This window comes from Sarcophilus harrisii, chromosome X (assembly GCF_902635505.1).
Source record: "Sarcophilus harrisii chromosome X, mSarHar1.11, whole genome shotgun sequence".
Taxonomy (NCBI): Eukaryota; Metazoa; Chordata; class Mammalia; order Dasyuromorphia; family Dasyuridae; genus Sarcophilus; species Sarcophilus harrisii.
Window position 1 is genome coordinate 22,964,447 of NC_045432.1, and position 21,876 is coordinate 22,986,322.

The window sequence follows — 21,876 nt, forward strand, 5'->3', positions numbered from 1 at the left end:
ATATGGAGGAGTCATCCACACTCATTTGGGGGGGTGTTGGGGGGACGGAGAACTTGACCTGGGATTTTGTTGATGGGGAGCTCCTAGTGAGGAAAGTCTGTCTACCAATGCAGATCAACCCCTGTTCTGTGGCTTAGTCACATTGCTGGTGATATATGGGTTGTATGGGTAAAGTGGTCTTCCATTTTTAGCGTGGATGCTACATGGAAGGGAAATCTTCTGATCAAATGATTCCAGAGGCACACATGTGTCTCCCACCCCGCCATATTCTTGAGAGAGGGAGGTGGTCCCTCCACACACGCCTTCTGTGTGTCTACTGATCATGTGTATATTTGTGCGAGAGGGTGCATCAGGTGGATACAGGAACTAGGGGACCTGAGCTCTGATTCTAGCAGATATATGCAACTAGAGAGCTACCTGAACCTGGATCTAGCACCCCATGAGGGACTCCCCCTGCAAGTACCCGAGGTTTCTATATGCACTCATACTTCCAGCACAAAGCAACATCCGCTGGCACATAGACGAGCATCTCTCCTGCATATATGGCCAACATGGCCATCAGTCCTCGATGGTCACACAGGGATCATTCACCAGATATACAATTTGACCTAGTCATATAATTGGGGGTGGCTAGGTGGTGCAGGGGATAGAGGACCTGGTCTAGAGTCAGGAAGACCTGAGTTCAGATACTTACTGTGTGACACTGGGCAAGTCACTTAAATCACTCTGTGCCTCAGTTTCCTCATCTGTCAAATGAACTGGAGAAGGAAATGGCAAGCCACTCCTGTAGCTTTACCATGAAAACCTCCAGTGGGGTCACGAAGAGTTGTTCATGAGTGAAACAACCGAACAACAGTCACACACATCCCCATCTTGTACAGGTACAAACGCACCACACACTGACAAGTCCTCAGTTCTCCATGCATACACTGATTCCTAAAGATGTGACCACCCATTCCAACTTGATGAATCCGAGTCTACATGCAGATGTACACACTCCCATATTTTGCCTTGTACTCAGAAACACAAAGATGCACTTCTCTGTCATACACTCATGGCCTCTGAAGAGATGTAGACAATGTAAACGCCGTTAGCTTCAGCCACACACACATGCACACGTGTACACGGACAGACATGGCCACGTGCATTCATGTTCTCGACTTGATTTTCCCTATGACCCCGCCAGATGTACTTCTCCGCTTTTTAGCACGCATATGTTCACTACCTTACACACTTATATACAATCCTTCCCATCTACACCTTCAACCTCATATCTAAGTATACATACAGACTCAAAGACACCCAGACATTCTGGCAATCCCGTCTACACCCTCTCACTTCTTGCATCTAGTCAGATTTTTCATTTTGTCTCTGTAGCCCCAGTGCCTGGCATGTGTTATTCATTCACTCAGGTCTGACTCTACGTGACCCCACCGCCAATGTCCATGGGGCTTCCTTTCTCTGAGAGCATTTGGGGCCAAACCTTATGGCAGACCCCCTTTTATTGCATGGAACAGTTTGCCATCGTCTTCTCTGGTGTGCCCCCATTTTACAGATGAGGAACTAAGGCAAATAGGGTTAAGTGACTTTTTTGGGACCACACAGCTACTAAATGTCTGAGGCCACATTTGGATTCGGATCTTTCTGATTCCAGATCCTCTGCTCTATCCACTGCAGTGCCATGTGGCTGTCTGGCACATAGTGGGTACTTAATAATCTATAATATAATAATATATGATATAATAATAATCCAATGAGTATTGGATTAAATTGTACAGCTAGGTGAGTATAGATTAATGGACTCTGACCTCTACATGCACACATGCATACAGCCTCTTACATGGTAGAGTGACTAGAAAGCTCCTCAGAACTCTGGTTTCTAGTCTTCTGACACATACTGGTTGTGGGATCGGGGACAAGTCATACAACCTCTCAGGGCCCCTAATGAATTCTCTAAGACTCTAAATTGGAGACCTACATTATTAGCAGGGAGAGTTTCTTTCACAAGAGAGTTCTCTCCCTTTGCCAGTGACATCACGGGTCTGGTCCCACTATGCTGGGCATCGGTGATTCAAAGACAAAGTGAAAGGGAGCCTTTCCTCAGATTGCTTACAGATGCCCCTGTTCATGCTCCTCTCCCCTCATCCACCCGTACCCAGAAGCAGATACGTCCTCACTTAGAAATGCAAGAGGCTGGGCTCAAAGGCCTGCAAACTACTCCACAGGCCCACCCAGCTATATCCTGTTGTATCCCCAAGCACATCACCACACCCATCCAGTCCTGGCCCTCCCACCTCCAAGCACACACGTTTTCACAGATTGGACAATACCAGGATGATCCCTCACTAATCCATCCCCCACGTACATGTTCCCATAAGCACAGACACACCCTCAGGAGCACGCATGCGCGTGCGCGCACACACACATACACACACACACACACACACACACACACACACACGTCTGGTCATGCTGTGACTGTATCACTTTGTACTTGTATTAGGATGCTGGATTTAATGATAATTGGGTCCTTTGAGCCCATCTACTCCAATTCTCTCAATTGATGAAGGGGAAAATGGGATTATCAAGTGATTTGCCCAAAGTCACATGACCAGAATACAGAAAATCTGGGAGTTAGACTCAGAGGCAGTGTGGTACAATGCACAGAACATTGGATTTGGCATCAAGAAGACCAAGATTCAAATTCTGCCTCGGATATTTACTAGTCATATGATTTTAGACAAGTCATTTAACTATTCTGTACCTCATTTTCTCATCTACAAAATGAGGCATTTCACTCAAGCTCTAAATCAAGGAGCTGAAGATGCTCTTGACTCTTTCCAGGATGCTGCTTAAGTGTTCCTAAGTCTTCTGTTGTCTTTGTCCTGTCTCTTCAAATAGACCAGGCCAGGGCCCGTGACCAGCAGCTACTTTCCTAAAAGTATCCTAACCCACCCTCCACCATGTTCCTGGGCAATCACCCACATCCACACAATCATAGGATGCAACAAATACCCATACCCAAAGCTCACATCGTCAAAGAATGGTCTCAGGGTGAGTGCCAGATCCAGGCTGAAGGGGTCGATGCTCTGTTTGCCTAGCTGGTAGAGGATGCTGGATACAGCGTAGAGGCTGGCTAGGATCGTCTTCTCACTGGGGTCATATAATGCATTTAGGAGGATTGGTAACCGGGACAGAAGCAGACAGTTCTGAAGGAAGGATGGGAAGAACGGTGACTGAGGAGGTGACCGAGTGAGCAGAACTCATTTGCCCTTTGACCCTGAGGGTCAGCAAGGGGACTCGGCTTCCCAGCTAGCATGGTAGGGTGGAGCAATTACCTTCTCGTAGGTGTGGATAATGTTGCTGAAGCAATGGAGGCTGACCACTCGCACCACCAAGTTCGAGTCTTTGATACCCTTCTGTAGATAGGCCAAGATCATTTTTTTCGATAGCAGCTTCGATGTCAGAGGACTCCGCAGGAACTGGAAAAGTCATCCCGGTGGCTTTCTCTCTCTCCCAAAGGGGCAAATGCTGGGGAGATTTCTACTTGTCATGGGGTAGGTGGGGGGGGAGAGGGGAAGGAGCCTCTCACCCAGCCTGGACTGCACTCACTCTCCATCCCTGACTCATGGTCACCAGCCTCTGCCTGAAGACCACCACTCCCTGAGGCAGCTTGTTGTACTTGGGGTCCCTCTGCCCCGGGGCAGGTGGGGTGGGCGTGGGTGGAGGGGTTGGGACATTTCTCACCTCGGTGAAGAAAATCATAGCCACTACTCTCTGCCTCTCCTCATTGTTCTGGAACATGGACACAGAGTAAAGCAAGATCCCGGGGATGTAGGGGCAGCTGTATTCCACCATGGCCCTGGGGCAAGAAAGAGTGAATAGAAGGAAGCCCACTCCCCCCCACCGTTAGGGCAGGACAGTCTGCCCCCAGAGTTAATCTTGTGACCATTCTAGGGTCCCCAGGGTAGGGAGAGGTTGCTCTTGCCCTTAGAGGCCTCAGGTCGGGGGAAGAGCCCTCCCATTTGTTCAACGAGGCAGACTGGTCAGTGTGGCAAGACACTGGGAGGTGAAGTTGCCATGTCTGACCCTACCCCACTCCCACCCCCAGCTGAATAGAGAGGTGAGCTCTCTTTGGGCAGACCCCCTTGTGCTGCAGACCTCTCTCCCTGCGTCCCAGCCTCACTTCCCATTCTTTTCTCCTTGTTCCAGCTCTCCAGACCCATGAACACTTCTCTTATCCCCTCGCCCTTGTTTTCTGGTACCGAACTTCAGGCAAACCCCCTTCTGTGGCAGACTCCCTTCCTCCCCCCTAACACACCGGGCAGGAAGGTCAGACAGAAGACAATTGTAGGATACCCCCAGTACCTGGAGAGCATAGAGACACCCTGGAAGAAGGATCTGGGGGTGGACAGCTGAGCCCAGACATCTTGGAGCTCCAGGAAAGCAAATTCCTGCCAGAAGCCATTCTTGGAGAAGAGACTTTTCACAGCCTCCACAGATGTACTACGGGCCAGAGCAGGACACCTTAGTCAGTTTCAGGCCCCGGCCCTATGCCCCTTGGATGTCTGAGACTGCCTAGCTCAGCTAGGCAGATGATGGGGGATTCAGGCTTCATGACTTCTCGTTCTCAAGGGGGTGCTGCCTGCAACCCTTCCCCCAAAGAGCTGTCCTAAGAAAAGCACTTTGGGATCCTTAAACATAACAGAAACACCACTTGGTATTATGACTACTCTTTGGAGGCTGGAAAGTGGGATCGTAAAGTTCCAGAGTGCTGCAGCAGAAGGAACCACAGAGATAAGATGGAGTCCAACCCCCTCCACTTCACAGATAGCAAAATAGACACAAAGTCTCCAAGAAGGGAAAGTGGGCCTTCTCCAAGGTACTTACAGCTAGGTAGCCTGGTAGTTCAAGCTCTGGGCCTGGAGTCATGAAGAACCAAGTTCAAATTCAGCCCCAGACACTACCTAACTGTGTGAGGCCGGGCAAGTCACTTCACTGCTCATTTTTGTAAGATGGGGATGACAATAATAGCATCCACCTCCCAGGGTTGTTGTAAGAATCAGATGAGATGCCATTTGTGAAGTTCTTTGTAAACCTTTGGGCACTAGCTAGTATGGCTATTATTCATAGCATTAAAATAACCGTGTTGTTCCTGATTGCACACGTATAACCTAGAGCAGATTGCTTGCCACCTTGGGGAGGGGAGAAGGGAGGGAAGGAGGAAGAGAGAAAAAGGTGGAACTCAAAACCTTACAGAAAATGAATGGTGAAAACTATCTTTACGTGTAATTGAAAAGAATAAAATACGATTTATAAAAATTGTTATTCATGGCATTAAAATCCCAGCTATCATTATTATTGCTCTTATTTTTAGTGAGTAGCAGAGTGGGTTGAGGTATGTTCTGACTCTAAACCCAATACTCTTTGGCCTTTTCTGTCTACTGCAGAAGCAGAATCTGGCAAGATAAGCGACTTGCCTAAGGTCACTTAGCAAGTTAGTGTCAGAACCAGAACTAGAATCGTGCCCAGGGCTCTTTCCAATACACCGGACCGGCATTCTCGCAGGTCATCCGCTAAGTACCAGGAAGCCCAAGGAGACAAATAGAGGACCTCTTTCAGTGAGCCTCAGTTTTCTCATCTGTGAAATAAAAGCTGGGATTACAGAATCTCAGATCCTGTAAGATAGTCTCAAGACTAAGTTCTAAGAGCTACTAGTTGAATGACTGTGGGGAAGTCACTTTCCCTTTCCAAACCTGTTTCCCAATCTGTAAAAAAAGTCCGAGTAACAAAGTTAGACTGGGTGATCTTTCTGTAAGGTCCCTTCTAGCTTTAACTTATGTAGCATGAGGCCTGCCTCACTGGACCTTTCTGCTCTAGCTTGGTCTCACCTACCAGTTGGGGCTGGTGTGAAAGGTGGTAAAGTCTTTGTTAAGATAGATGCAGTTTTCATCATGTAGATTTAGTTCGAAGATATAATGGATCTGGGTGACCATGGCGAAGAAGAAGTGAGGAAAGGCCATCTTCAGCGCATTTTGGTATTCAGACACAAAGATCATCTCATATAGTGTGTTCATGGCCTGGAGAAAGACAGAGAAGGGCGAGGTTTAGTGAAATCATATCATAAGTAGACTCTTGACTACTGGGTAAAGGGCTCACCATTCCACAATAAGTGGTGGGGAAACTAGAGGGCAGAAATTCGATTTACAGCAACATTTCCCATCACATATCACAGTCAACTCAAAATGGATACCGGCCTTAGATATAAATTAGGAGGTCACAGAAAGAAGTGCCTTTCATAACAACGGAGAAGGGAGGAACCCTTTTTTTATTATAGTAACTTTTTATTGCCAGAACTCATGCCAGGGTAATTTTTTACAACATTATCCCTTGCACTCACTTCTGTTCCAATTTTTCCCTTCCACCCTCCACCTCCTCCCCCAGATGGCAAGCAGTCCTATATATGTTGAATATGTTGTAATATATCCTAGATACAATGTATGTGTGCGGAACCAAACAGTTTTCTTGTTGCACAGGGAGAATTGGATTCAGAAGGTAAAAATAACCTGGGAAGAAAAACAAAAATGCAGTTTACATTCATTTCCCAGGGTTTTTTTTCTTTGGGTGTAGCTGCTTCTGTCCATCATTGATCAACTGAAACTGAGTTAGGTCTCTTTGTCAAAGAAATCTACTTCCATCAGATTACATCTTCATATAGTATCGTTGTTGACGTATATAATGATCTCTTGGTTCTGCTCATTTCACTTAGCATCAGTTCATGTAAGTCTCTCCAAGCCTCTCTGTATTCATCCTGCTGGTTATTTCTTACAGAACAATAATATTCCATAACATTCATATTTACCCAACCATTCTCCAATTGATGGACATCCATTCATTTTCCAGTTTCCAGCCACTACAGAAAGGGCTGCCCCAAACATTTTGGCACATACTGGTCCCTTTGAAGGGAGGAACTCTTGACTTCAAAAAGCAATAGAGAGAATCTTAGGACATATATAATCAAAAAGGTTTTGCACAAACACAGTCAATGCAATTAGAAAGGAAACAATTTACTGAGGGTAGATGCTGGATATTGAAGATATATGAGGAATCAAACACGCGTAGAAGAGCAAAAGCCATTCCTAAACGGATAAATGGTCAGACGATAGTTACAGGAGAGTCTCAAAAGAAGAAAGGCAAGCTATCGCTACACATATGTAAACAATGAACTAAATTGCTCTTAACAGGAGAAATGGACGGTAAAACAATTCTGAGGTTCTATCCCTTTCCCATCAGACTAGCAAAAATTACAAAGAAAGGATAATGACAATTGCTAGAGGGGATAATAAGGGAGAACAAGCACACGCATGTGCTGTTTATAGAACTGTGAATTGGTCCAACCATTCTGGAAAGCAATTTGGAACTGTGCTCCCAAAGTCACTCCCAAAGTCACTGAATTATGGGTACCCTGTGACTGAGCAATAGTGCTAGGTGTATACCCATCAAGTTCAAAGAAAAAGGGAAATGACTCATACAAACAAACATATTTATAGTAGCCTATTTGGTTGTAGCAAATACAAAGTGAATGCCCATCAACTGGGAAGTAGCTGAACAAATTATGGTGTGTGAATATAATGGAATTTATTGTATTGTCAGAAATGAATAAAGGGAGAGATTCATAGAAACTTTGGAAGATTTGTATTAACTGATGCATCATGAAGTGAGTAGAAGCCAAAGAACAATTTATACACCAGCACATTATAAAGGAAAACAATTGTAAAAAGACAAGACTCATGATCAGTGTGATGACCAATTGTTATTCCAGAGGACCAATGAATAAAAATGTTACTCACCGAGAGAGAGGATGGACTCGAGACATAGAATGAGACACATTTTCAGAAAACAGTCCCATGTGTCGATTTATTTTCTTTGGCTACACTTACCTGTTATAAGGAAGGGCTTTCCCTCATTCCCTTGGGAAAGGAGAGTTATGGGGAATAAAACATAGCAAAAAAAGAGAAAAGTAAAATACATACAAAAAACAGGACATTAAGGAAGAGACAAATCAGTAACAATGCTGAAACTACTGAGATAAAATGAGTATGTATATTTTGGTTTTATCTTTTTTTGTTACAAAGTAATTCTTTTATTTTTTTCTGAATGACTTTTTATTTTTCTAAATATATGCAAAAGTAGTTTTTATCATTTACTTTTGCAAAACTTTGTGTTCCAAATTGTTCTCCCTTCCGTCCACCCCTCCCCACACAGCAAGCAATCTAATATAAGTTAAGCACATGCAATTCTTCTGAACATATTTCCGTGAATTTGTATTTTAACAAACAGTCTGTACATAACAGATTCATAGGATCATATAACAATCCTCCTTCTCTGGTCTTTGCTCGCATTTGCTAATGTTTGTCAATTCATAAAAAAGAAAAGAAAAAAGAAAACAAAGAAATTATAGGGAAAGGAAGTCTTTAGAGAGAATGAAGACTGGGTTGGGAATTAGAAGAGTGGGCTTCAGTCCCCTCATTTTACAGGTGAGTCCTAGAGAGGGGAAATGACCTATGGTCACACAGATCACTTATACACTAAGGCTCAGTTTCCTTATATGTAAAATTGGAATAAGAATACATATGCCCTCATCACAGGGTTACAGTGAGATGTTAATGGGATGAAGAAGTAGGTGCCCTTGCTATTCTTCCCCATTGCCTGCTTCTTCTTCTAAGCCTCAAGCCCTGGAAGATAAAATGGAGGCAAAGATGGCCACAGAACAGCAACTCACAGCCAAGGACTCTGAGTAATTCCCTTTTAAGTAGGTCAATTCATCCAGGGTAGGCCTGTGCTCCAGCTTCTGCAACAGGAGGTGCAACACCTTAGGGCAGGTCTCAGGATTGGATCCCACTGATTTCCACAGCTCCACCACATTCCTGTGGGGCAGAAGTGTGGTAGGGCCCGGTGAGTTCTCGGCAAAGACCGAGGGCCATGGCGAACCTCAGCCCAATTCACCAGGTTCCATAAATGAGCATTGCTGGCCCTTCCACTCTGGGCAGGGTAGCAATCCCATCCCTCTCCCCCAAGAGGAATTATCCCAGGGCCTGTCCATCCTCCCCGTACTGCTCAAACTCTTCAGGGAAGCAATCTGCTTCTATCCACCTGTTGTCCTGAGCTCTTGCCCGTGACCAGGTGTGACTCTCATGGAGTTTAATTCAATTCTATACCTATTCATGGATAGGGAGAATTCCAAAAAGGCGAAAACAAGCTCTTGAGTGTGGTGTTGGACCAGTGGAGAGATGGCCCATAGGGCAGTCCTCTTGGCAGATACGGTTTGAATAAGACAAAGCTGGAGGTAAGTTTTCTTTCCGATTTCAGTGACCTGGAAAGGGACAAAGAGGGCTGAAAAGAGGGCCTCATTCCCATAGGCAGCCTCAAAAACTTACTTGGCAAGTCAGCAGCATTTCCCCCACCTCCCCAAAAGCTCTTCCTCTGGAACGGTCATTGGCTCTTTTAGAAAATAGCTTCTGATAGAAAACTACAGCTCCATACTTGGCTTTAGAAGCCAACTGTGAAACTTACTGATCATGACTGCAAATTTAATTCACATTTACACCCAGCTATTGAAGTAAAAAATCAAGGGAGAACTTTGACTCCAAAGGAAAGATTAAGGGGAAGTTAGAACAAAATAAGCTTTTATTCAAACCCAATGAGAAAACTATAGATTGGATTAAGGAGAGACTGCTAAGGGTCACTGATAGTCTTGATCCTGATATTGGTGGTATGGGTCATTGGTTGGTATTGATAGTTGTGATCATTGCTTTGAAAGGAGCACTATGAAACTTTACCATTTAATGTTATGTTTGTTTTAACAAAGTATGGTATTTTTATTTTTTTAAAGGTATCGAACAGATAAGAATGTTAATTTCTCAGTTGATCACAATTATAGGAGACCTCTAAGCCACGAGGCCATAGCCAAGCCATCTACTGGCAACATACCCTGGCTGCTGACAACACCTTCAAGATAGAAAGAGACTCTTGGGCACCAAATTTGAAATCTTAAATATGAAATGAGCCCAGTAATATGTGACACTGGGCAAATCCCTAGACTCCATTTCCTATAAAATGAGGGGGTTAGACTAGATGGCCTCTGAGACACCTTCTGACTCTAGATCTATAGGCCTACAGTAATGCCATTGTAAAAGGCCAAGATCAACATCCTAGTTTTATTTAATTTCTGCCCTGACCCCTGGAGGGGAATTAACAGGACTGTAGTAAAAGACTGGGCATGCTTTTGCCATATTTGACTTATTACTTAAAGAACAAAGCAACCCTCTGGCACCTCCCTAAGGGAGGTCCCCCCTAAGGGAGTGGGAATCACTCCCACTCATTACAGGGACTCTTTTATCCATCCTCAAACCTTCCATGGCTTCTGTTGCTTTCACCCTCTCAGATGGGAACCTGGCCTCCTATATCACTGAATAATTAGAGTCCTTTCACTGAGATTTCCCTCTCTTCCCTTCCTCTTCCTCATCTCATCACCCTGAGGCTTTTGGTTACTCTCTATCTTCACCCCATCTCCCATGAAGAGGTGACCCTTCTCTTTGCCAAGGCAAGCCTGCTACGTGCCCAAGTGAACCGATTCCATTCTATCCTCTCCAGCAGATTGTCCCCTCTATTTCCTGCATTTTCACTAATTTTCAATCTCTTTCTGCTCACTGATTGCTTCCCTACAAGCATGCTTATGTTTCTCTCATCCTCAAAAAAGCCCCTCACTTCATCCATCCCTCACAGGGATCTCCCATATCTCTCTTTTGTTTCCGGGCTAAACTCCCTGAGGATATTTTTATGAGGGCAAACTAGGCCATCTTTTGCCTCATTTCTTACCTAGCCTTTAATTACTGAATGGTTGTTGCCTTAGACAAAGTGAGACCTGGGAAAGATCTTAGCTCTCTCCAATATTACCCATGAGACAGAGATATCATGAAAACCTAAAGAGAAGAGAGTATCAAGAAGAGGGTGTTTCACAGTGTCAAAGGTTGTAGAGAAGTCATGAAGAATGAAGACTGAGGAAAGGCTGTTGGATTTAGCAACTAAAGGATCATTGGTAACTTTAGAGAGAGCAGACTCAACACAAAGATAGTCTGAAGCTGGATTGAAAGGGCTTAAGAAAAGAAAAAATGAAGTTAGGTCATAGACATATTACAGAGAGAACACTGGAACTGAAAGGGTCCTTAGTGATCAACTGGTCAAACCTTCTCCCTCTTTTTTCAGCGGAGGAAACTGAGACCAGAGCCTTGTCCAAAGCTGCACAGTTCCTAGGTGAGTGGCAGACTGGAGTCAGTTCTATTCCCTGCTGCTGCTTCTTTCAACTCTGTTTTTATTCTTTCTCCCCTTAAGCCTTCTTCTTTTCTTACATTTCTTTATTACACGGGCAACTCTCTCTCCACATTTCTGCCTTCTGGATCTCCCTCCCCAGCTCATCCTGTCTTGCCGATCTATACACCAGAGAACCTTTTATTCCAGCTCCAAGGATGGTCCACACATAGGTAATTCCCTGATCCCTAGCTCAGCCAATGCTCCCTGCCAGCAGCCCCAGTTGTTCTTTCCCAGCATTTAGTGGGATTCCCGACCTCATATGGGATCGCAAAACTGAATGTGGGGATTGCAAAAAATTTGACAACAGTAAACGGTATCAAACATTCTGCAATGATATAATTCTTCATGTAAAAATAAACTAGCAATCCATCCCATTGGTATGCAAATTTGCTCTCCATTTTAATAAATGGTAAAATGATATGTATACCAGAGAATTGTTTTAAAATAAATTTCTTTATGATTTGTTATCACTAAATGTTGGATCTGTATGCCTATTTTATATACCTATCTATGCGGGGATACATAAAGATTTCTTGGGCAAAAAAAAGTTCCTAGTGGAAAAAGTTTAAGCAGCCCTGAGGTAGATAATGCTTAATTGGTACAAGGGCTTTCTGTTTCTTTTCTTTTTTTCCCCACTGGGAGAGGGGGAGAAAAAAAATAACTGCTTGCTAATTGAAAAAATCAGAACATCAAATCCAATCAATCTTAAACTAAGGAGCAATGTGAGCCCTGATTTTGTGGCTGCCTCTGTTTACACAGGTGGGATTTTCCTTTGCAGTCCTCATATTTCCGTTCCATTTGGAGACTCTGGGGAACAGAAGGAAGAGGGGGGAGGGGAGGAACTGAGCAGTAAGGAAAACTGCAAAGTGATGGGAGGACTATTAAGAGCCACACTGAGTTCAACTGCTTGATGGCATCATGTGTGGCACACCTGGAAGAGAGGCCACTGGGCTGCCCGGCTGGTGCAAGATCACGTGGATTTTGCAACTGGACGGGAGGTTGCTCCCCCGGCCCCAGCCTCAGCCCCTCTGTGGCTCTTAGGCATCTGGCCATCAGAAGCCATGACCTGTGGGAGCCAGATGGGGAAGACTAAGCGGAACAATGGCTGGGGGGGGTGCGGTGGAAGGGCTGAGGGGAGATTTCCGTCTGGGATCTGGCTGTCTGCTTAATTAGTTCGGCAGGAAACTAAGGGTTGGGGGGGCAACTCGATCTTCTCTTCCTCTAGAATCTCACCCAGCACCCTGCTGTACCGGTCTTGCCTGGTTGGCCTCTGGTGGGTCAAGATTTCCAGCCCTCTAATGTTCAAAGGGAAGGGAATGGCTGAAGCGAGTCTAGTTTCTGATGTGATTGTCCGGCCTGGCTCTCTCTCTCGCACAGTGTGTGTGTGTGGTGCAACGTGTGTCACGATCGGAAGCACTACCTCACTCCCCCACCCTCCTCATCCCATTTTTGTGTGAGCTTGTTGAGGATATAGCAAGAGCTGCTTCTGGGGGGAGGTTGAGGAGATGCTGGATGCTCTAGAAGGGAGGAGTTCCTGGCTTCCCTGCACTCCAGCCCTCTGACCAGCGGTGCGGCCTTCCCAAATGGGTCTAAAATGGAGTCTCTGAGCACCTAATTCAATAATTTGTGATGCTTCCAAAATGCTTATTGAATGGTCTCCACATCCCCAGCATGTAGTGCAAACAAGGCTATACACCAGCAGAGCGGCTGAATAAATGTTTGTTGTTCTCTACTGCTAGAGAGAGCGTGACCCGGCCATGTGCCTGGAAGCGTGACCCGGCCATGTGTCATTTTAGGGCCTCGCCCAAATGGGCTTCTTGAATTCCAGAGAATGGAGGCTAGCACTACTTCCCAGGGAAGAGGTCAGGGTAAATGAGTTCCTGCCCCATTCAGAACTCAATGGAAGGGAAGCTCTGCTGGGGTCTCCGCCTCCCCCCCCCCCCCAGTCCCAGTCCAGTCCTGGGCAGGCACGGGACTGGGGCTTACATATTTGTTGCGTGGTATTTCTTGGCTCCCAACAGGGAAGGCCTGAACTTAACAGGGTCTTGCCTCTCCTCTGTGTCCTAAGGGGCCTTGCTGCCTCCTCACCTCTTCAAGTTTGTTCCAGTAGCTTTCACAGCTTTTATGCAGCATCTCAGCAGTAGTCTGGGCTCTGGAGAACATATTACAATGCAGGCCTTCCACCAGGGTCATCACGAAATCTTGCAATTCTGAAAGTTCGAAGTGGTCCCCAAAGACCTGCAGCAGATGGAAACATCAGCCAGGAGGGGCATGGCTGGAGCCAAGGCATCCTTATCTCCGGGGGGCTGTGGATGTGGCAGAGGGAACATTTGGGAAAGCCGGGCTCCCAGCGATGGGTACCACTCGAGTGAGATGAGGAGAACTCGCTGAGATCCCCTCCACTAGGGGATCTGATTGGTTGGGAGGGAATTTGAAGCTAAAAGGAAACTGGACTCACAAACCATGACAGGTGGGAAGGCCCTTCTAGATTCTTTAACAGAGAAAAAAAGAGAGACCTAGGCAGGGATGTCCAAGGGCATGCAGTAAAGGGCGAAGTAGGGACTCAAACGCAGAACCTCCGATCCAAGGATGTGAGAATAGAGTTCTTTCTACTGCAATGGTACCCCTCTACCCCAGGGAGAAAAGGGAAGGATGGCTCATATGAATATAGAGGGAGTACTGGAAGGAAACAGGGTCATCTCATCCTCTAATCCCTCCCATTTTACAGAGGGGAAGCTGAGGTCCAGAGAAGTTAAATGAACTCTCTTATGGTCTGGTTGGAAGCTCGGATCCTGGTGCTTCCTCTTTCCTCAAGAATGGGCCTATGGGGGATATGCTTGCCAACACTGACTTCCATGGAGTTCTCTCCATTATACACTGGGATTCAGACTTGATTATAGCATCCATTTCTCAAGCTTTTTAAGGTCTACAAAACACCATCCTCCCAACGGTCCAGGGTATGGAGAGTACCAAGACTGTGATACCCATTTGACAGAGGATGCATTTGGCTGCGGTCCCACAACAAGAGTTAGGTAAGATCTGGGTCCTTTGCCACTTATGGCCGACTCTTTCTGGCACCACAGAGTCTTTCCAAACGGTTCTGGAGTGAAGCTGGGATTCACATCTCGAAGATGGCCAGTGGGCAGGGCTGAGTCAGCAATGTTGGGCCTGCTTCACTGACCTCATCACTACTTGGAGTCTTCTGCTTCTATGTCTGTATCCCTCTCCCCACTTCTTTTGGGGGTTTCCTGAGGGCGAGGGCTCTGTCTTTATTGTGAGTCTTTTACTATGGAGGAGGCAGTGGGGTACAATGGAAAAGGCAGGAGGCCCTGTGGTTCTGTGGGTTCAGATCCTACTTTTAACACTTTTATTACCTATGACCTTTCCCCTTTCTGAGCCTCAATTTCTCTCTCTGTAAAATAAGGGAGTTGGACTAACTGACCTCTGAAGGCTCTTCCAGCTCTAGAATCCTATGTGTGACCCTAGTTAGGTCACTTTACTTTCTCAGGACTCAGTTTCCCCTTTCTGTAGAATGAAAGACTTAGATTAAATGATCTTGGAGTTCTCTCTTAGCTTCAACTCTGGGATCCCTACTCTCCACAGCAAAATCAGATATAGAGTTGAGTACACAATAGGTGTCTATTGTTTACTAAGTTCTAAGGATGCAAAAATGAGATGCTCAATAAATAAGGGAATTAATTCCATTTCTCTACCGCTTTAAGGTTGAAAAATGAAATTTCCCTACAACAGCTCTCGTAGGTAAATAGTTATTGTTGTTGAGGAGTTTAGTCGTGTCCCACACTATGTGAACCCATGAACTTTGTCAATAGGGGTTTCTTGGCAAAGACTGGAGGAGTTTGTCAATTCCTTCCATTTTAACGATGAGACAAATGGAGGTGAAGTGACTTGCCCAGGATCACACAACTAGTAAGAATCCGAGGTCACATTTGAACTCAGGTCTTCCTAACTCCAGACCTAGTGCTCTATCCACTGCAGCGCCACCTAGCTGCTCATAGATAAATAATATAGCATGTCTATTACATAGAGGAGGAAACTGAGGCTTAAGGCCTGTAGTCCCTAGCCCTAGCCCTCAGGAGGATGGAATTGGAGGATCCTGGTCTTTGGATCCAGTGCCATTCTCGATAGGCCAGGCTGCTTTAGAGAAACACTATGTCCAAATCGGAGGACCTTGGACCGGAGAAAGTCAGAGCTGGCAAGGATCTCTGAGCATCAGATATCCAGAGTTGGAAAGGACCTTAGAACATAGACCGATGTGGGAGAAGAGACTTTAGAACGTAGAACAGAAAAACATCAAAGCCACAGAGAGCTTAGAACAGAGACAGTCAGGGTTCAAAGGGATCTCATTTTATAGATGAAGCAACAGGAGGCTAGAGTAGGGAAATGACAAGGACACAGTTACCAAATTATGGGGTGGCTAAGCTGGAGCTATGCCCCACATAAGGCTCTTGCCTGCTAGGTGAGGGGCAGGGGAGCTTAGCAGAGGGACCCAGTATCTGAGGCCCCATCTCTGGCCTTCAGATTTCACTGAGCTGTGTGGCCTAGAGCAAGTCACCTAACTTTGCTAGGACCTCATTTCCTTCATCCATTTTTTTTTCACATGTAACTCATACTAATCTCCCCAGCAGTCCTTCCTCAACTTTGAAGTTCTAGAAAAAGGGAAGTTTTTATTCTTTTAAAATAAATAACCGACATAAACTGATGCTGAGTGAAATGAGCAGAACCAGCACTGTACACAGCAACATCAAGACTGTGTGTCGATCAGCTGTGACAGAATCGTTCTTTCAACAGCGCAGTGATTTGAGGCAATTCCAATAAACTTGGGACGGAAAGAGCCATCCGCATCCAGAGACAGAACTAGGGACACTGAATGTGGATCGAAGCAGAGGATTTCCACTTTTTTTTTTCCCCTTTGGCCTGATTTTTCTTACACAATATGACAGATATGAAAATATGCTTAAAAGGACAGCACCTATTTAACCTGCTTGCTGTCTTGAGGAGAAAGGAGGTAAAGGAGCAAGTGAGAAAAATCTGGAACACAAAGTCTTACAAAAATGGCGGTTGAAAAGTATCTTTACACGCATTTGGAAAAATAAGTAAAAATAGAAAATACAATGTATAATATAAATGATATAGGATATATACATATAATATAAAAATATAAAAAAATGAAACAAATAAATAAGTAACTGTTGCTTTCCCTTTCTTTCATGCCGTCCTGACTGGTGTACCAAGTGCCTTTCATCCTTTTTGGTCAAATTTTTTACTCCTAAAAGTTATCAAGGACCCTCTCCCCAAAGAGCTTCTATTTCTATGGATTCTATTCAGGGGTCTGTTGGTAAATGTTTAACTGGCTTCTCCCCCGAAAGTGTATTTATGACACTTTCTTATGTCTAGTCAACAAAATAAGAACTCTCGCCACCTATGATTTGAAATGTTTGCCAGTTTCTGAGATGTAAATGTTATCGTTGGAAATCCAACAACTGGAGTGGAGAGGGTGGCCCTCTAGCATACCCCTGATTTTACAGATTGAAATGTATTTGATTAGATATTAAAGCATCTGTTTGGACTTTGTGGATCCCCTGAAAGGATCTCGGGGATATTGAGGGTCCCTGGGTCATACTTTGAGAACGCCCGGTTTGGTGGATAGAATACGATAAGGTACTATAAACACCGCATAGAAGGAAAAGAAGATTTTTTCTTTGGTATGAAGGGAAAGCCAAAACCTTTGGTGCCACGGTCCTAATCCCCATGATGTGGAAGAGAGGATCTTAGACTGAAGACACAAGCAAGGGTGAAACTAACATTCAAGCTCATTAGTAACATTCTCACCATCCTTTATGTTCCTTAAGGAAGTTCAAGAGGCAGGAGGATGGCCCCGATAGTCTCTGGAGCTGAATTTCGGTCAAGGAGCCAGGTCGCACAACAAAGGTTCAAACGCCTTGGGGACCACTTGCCCCACCATCACTCCGTTCCCACGACCCTGTCCCACCTCTGCCTCTCCCCAAGTCATCCTAGAAAGGGCAATTTATTTCTCTGCTGCTTTTCAGGGAACTCAGATTCGATGAGAAAACAACATGTTAGAGCTAAAAGGGATTTTAGAACTTAAGGCACCGAACATCAGATATGGGCTCAAATTGTGAGTCTGATGCTAATTATGTGATCTTGGACAAGTCACTTCATTGTCTGAGGGGACGTTTGGAGGAGGTGACCTCTGACCCTGCAACAGGAGGTAGATTGGGGCCTAAGGAATGCTCCCTGCAGGCTCCAGTATCCCTCTCCCACCTGCCTGGCTAAAAGCTGTTACCTTCACAATGTGGACACTGCTGCTTAAAAAGTTGACGTGTGGAACACAGCTCCTTTTTGAAAGGCAGAAGTAGCAGATCTTCCTCTTCTTCACTGCCTCAGAGTAGAGTCCTGCCAGACACAGTCATGCTCAGGAGCGGGGCTGTCATCCCTCCATCTCCCAGTAAAGAGCCCCAGAGAAGACCCAGTTCCCCGAGAATGTCCCTCCCTCCAATGGGACAGTCACCCAGGTTCTGAGGAGGGGCCCGGAGTCTGTGAACGCTGGCCTACCCTTCTGGCGAAGCAGGATGGTATAGAGATGGAGCATGGCTTCTAGAGCTTGCTGTCTGGTATTTTCATCAGAATCACCACAGAGCATCCCCAACATGCCCACCAGGTGTCCTATTCTGGTTAATTTCACCTTAAATCGCCAGGAAGAGGAAAGAGTTAGTTGGCTCCTGCTCACGCAGGCCCGGGCCCAACACACTCATTCTGCCCGGGCATCTCATTCACCCTCGCAGCCCTTAGGATACAGATCCCCAGGAAGTCTTTCAGAAATAGGGATGCACCAGAGGGCCACGAGTGGGCCTTTAGTAAGACTAATTAGGAACCAACAGGGATATTTGCGAGGCAGATGCTGTCGTTAGAAAATCTTGACTTCTGGCTTGTTCTAACATGCGTCTGATTCCACCCAACCCAAAGGATGCCTACTTTCTAAACACGGAGCACATTTTCCCCAGTGTCTTGTAATTATGGGTATTTGTGTACCTGTTTCATTTCCCTTTCTCTCCTAGACTTTCTCCCAGTTTCCTCCTTTGTAAAATGAAAGGACTGGCAAAGATGGCCACTGAAGTCCCTTCTATCACTGGATTTAACATCCTGGGATGTGTCTTAATGAAGGTAACATGAGTAGTATAAACCCAGACTAGTGTTTCTGCCATACCGTATCATCCCATGGGTGGATAAGAGGGGTAAGAGGGGAGTGGAAGATGAATTCTGTGCCTTTGGGGAATTGTCTGTCATTGGTTGCCTACCCCGTTGACCTCTCAGGGCTGTTGGGAGGACCCAATGGAATGAATTTACAGCTGTCACAAAGTGAAACAGGCAATTTGGGGACATAGTAAGTTGGTCTCTCCATGTCTGAAGATCTTTAAGAGGGGGCCTGATGATCACGTGTTGAGGATGTTATGGAGGGGATTCTGAATCACATGCAGGTTGGATTCCATGCTCTCCAAGGATCACCTCTTCTAATGTGGCCTAGCTACTGGCTGGAAAAAGACCAGGGACAGGGAAGCCAGCCGATCCAAAGAACATTTGTTCAGGGGCTTAACAGAGACCCCATTAGAAAGTGTAGGGGAATGGAGACTGCCTGTCCTCCGCTCTGAGAGGGAAAGACAACTTGGACATCAAGGGGGACACAGGGACTGAGCTATGAGGAGCAAGGCAAGGGCCCAACTCACTTTTAAGCTGAATTGCTCCATGACGAACTTGAGAAACATTGTAATGCTGGTGATTGCCCGCTGGCGTTCATGGGGGTGTTTCGAATCCATCCAGACGACCATTTGCTAGAGGTGAGGAGAGAACCATGAATAGAGAGTGGTAAGAAAGAGACTCGGCTAGAGCAGGAAGCCTTGCCTTCGCTGGGAACCAGATAAACCCGATTCCCAGGTCCTCCGTAAGGGAATGGGAAGCCTGTTGGATCTGGCAGCAAAGGTCCCGGATTGAATGTATCAGGAGTATGCTGGTAAATATTTAACAAATGGCTTGGCTGTGTGTGTCCATACTTTATCAGTTCATCCTCATCATTTCCATTTTCTCCATCACTTTCTTAATTCTAAACAATCAACAAAACACTAGATCAAGCCAATTTCTGACTTTTTAATGCTTACACTGAAAATTTTAACAATCAGCTCCAGCCAGCTGGCTATAATTCTACCCCTGTGATCCCAAGTAGATCTCAAGGCCTCAGTTTCTTTGTCTCTGAGATGAGGGGTTGGCCCAATGAGCTGGAATTTCTTCAAGCTCAAGATTTACGATTCTGTTGTGAAAGCATAGTCCAGATTTCTTGCCAAAGCTCTTTCCAGACTCCCAGAAAAAGCCCCTTGGTTTAAAAGTAGGTGATAGATAAAGAGAAAAGTGGGGGAAAATCCTTTCTCTGGGAAATGGATTAAGGGGCTCCTAAGATTAATACAGTTTTTTTGGTTGATATGAATCTTTTTCCCAACCACCTGAAGAGATTGCAGTGAGGAGCTGCCTTTTGGGGTGAGAAAGGAGGAAGAGCTCTAAGAAATGGGGGAGGGCCTTTAGGAGAAGAGGAGTTAGCAGCATGCCTTGGGTGGAGGTTTCCTGATTCCATCATGCTTTACTGTTTCATGCCTCCTCTCTTGTTCTCATCTTGTCCCCTTTTCTTGGTGTCTCTCACCTCTGGAAAGGATACCCCAACCTACTGCATTCATTTAAAGAAGTCATGGAGGACTATGGATGGATCTCTCTTTCTCTGTCTCTCTGTCTCTGTCTGTGTCTCTGTTTCTCTGTCTCTCTGTCTCTGTGTGTGTCTCTCTCTTTCTCTCTCTGCCCCCCTTCCCTTCCCCAACCCCAAGCTCAAACTTCCTTGGATATAGATGAATGTTACAGTAACCAGAATTGCTTCTAGCAGCCTAGAGTTAGAAAACACAGAGTACAGTGTTACAATATTAATATGGATGCTCCTTGGCACAATGAGCCAATGACTGGCCCTGGTTGGGACTCTATGAACCCCCGAGGGCCAATTTACAGGTTTCTAAGATCCTAGATCAAGAGTTGGAAGGGCCCTCAGAGGGAAGGAAGCTGGTCCACCCCCTCATTTCATAGAGGAGGAAACGGGCCCAGTGGTGTAAAATTACTTGCTCAAGGCCACATAGCTGGAAAGTAGTCAGAACAGGATTTGAACCCAGATCTTCCTGATTCTAAGGCCACTATAGCATGTTGCCTCAATTAAAGCTCCTATAATAGATGAGCGATGACAGATGACAGCAAGCCTGGGCCACAGACATGTTTGGGGAAAGAGCTAGGGTCCAGAAGAGTCAATTCAATGATTTCTATCAGAATAATGGCTTCTTCACTAGGAATTTTTCCCCCATAAGCAGTCATAGAATCTTCCCCAGGGTGGTCTAGAAAGTGGAACCCAACGGGCCCAGAAACTGAATTAGACCAAGATTCTAAGTTTCTAGATTGAGAGCTAGAGAGGGGACAGAAAGGGTACTAATCCGACTTCCAAACTGGCACCCCAGAACTGCAGTGTGGGAAGACCTAGATGAGGGATGAGGGGCTTCCCCAAGGTCTTAGAAATCCTAGGCAACAAGTGCCTATTCCAGCTCCATTTAAAGGGCCTCTGGTGGTCACTTTCATTTTCACTGGACATTAGAGATCAGAGTAGATTGTTGCTGCCCGAGTGAGTGAAATGTCAGAGAAACTGAGCTCCAGAACCGGAAGGGCCCCGGGAGGCCATCTGGTCTGATCCCCTCATTTAACATAGGAGGAAACTGAGGCATACAGAGTCTATGTGACTTGTCTAAGGTCACCCATAAGACTCTAGATTTGGAGCTGGAAGAGACCATCTGGTCCAGCTCCCCCATTTTTCAAGGCAGATCACTGAGGAGTACAGATCACATAGCTAGGAAACAGAAGGCCTAGGACTTGAGGCCATTAGCATTCACTATTCGGGATTTTCCTCTCTCCAACTGTCACTTCTACGGTAGCAGGTGGAGGATTTGGCTCATGTTCTCTGAGGTTAAAAGAATCTCTAGCTCCCATGCAATGAGTGATCCTGCCTGTTACTCTGAGACACGGCCTCCCTGTCCAGTTCTCCTGGGGAGAGCCCTTGCCCTCTGTCCCCATCTTGGGGAGGTGGAGCTCATACCTCCAAAATGTAGAGTACTTCTCCTGGGTCTGGGTTTTCCGACAGGAACCCCTGAAGTACCTGATCCAGAGCTTGCATTGATTGGCTGAAGAGAACCTGGGAAGGAGAGAAAAAGCAAGCATCAGTAGCGATATGGGTCTGGGGGCTTCCAGAGGTAGGAGAAAACCCCAAAGGTCACCTGCTCCTTCCTGCCCAATCAAGCCAAAGTGCACATCCAGTCATTGACTCATTTGTTTGTGTATGTTGGAAGGGGGCAGAATGCCCAACCCTAGGATAGACACAGGGGGGAGATACACAGAGGTCTA

At 45.7% G+C, this 21,876-nt stretch overlaps 1 protein-coding gene across 1 annotated transcript in view; it reads right to left on the reverse strand.

Annotated features, from left to right (window-relative positions):
• LOC100919634 (maestro heat-like repeat family member 5) overlaps positions 1-21,876 on the reverse strand; it is a 112,623-nt gene that overhangs the window by 24,823 nt on the left and 65,924 nt on the right. The window contains exons 13-24 of the mRNA XM_031944553.1: positions 21,572-21,667; positions 19,134-19,238; positions 17,965-18,094; positions 17,696-17,805; positions 13,459-13,608; positions 9,219-9,373; positions 8,783-8,927; positions 5,896-6,080; positions 4,369-4,506; positions 3,748-3,862; positions 3,339-3,482; positions 3,033-3,209 (exon numbers count right to left, since the gene is read on the reverse strand). Of these exons, the coding sequence (XP_031800413.1) occupies positions 3,033-3,209; positions 3,339-3,482; positions 3,748-3,862; positions 4,369-4,506; positions 5,896-6,080; positions 8,783-8,927; positions 9,219-9,373; positions 13,459-13,608; positions 17,696-17,805; positions 17,965-18,094; positions 19,134-19,238; positions 21,572-21,667 (1,650 nt within the window). The remainder of the gene's footprint in view (positions 1-3,032; positions 3,210-3,338; positions 3,483-3,747; positions 3,863-4,368; positions 4,507-5,895; positions 6,081-8,782; positions 8,928-9,218; positions 9,374-13,458; positions 13,609-17,695; positions 17,806-17,964; positions 18,095-19,133; positions 19,239-21,571; positions 21,668-21,876) is intronic.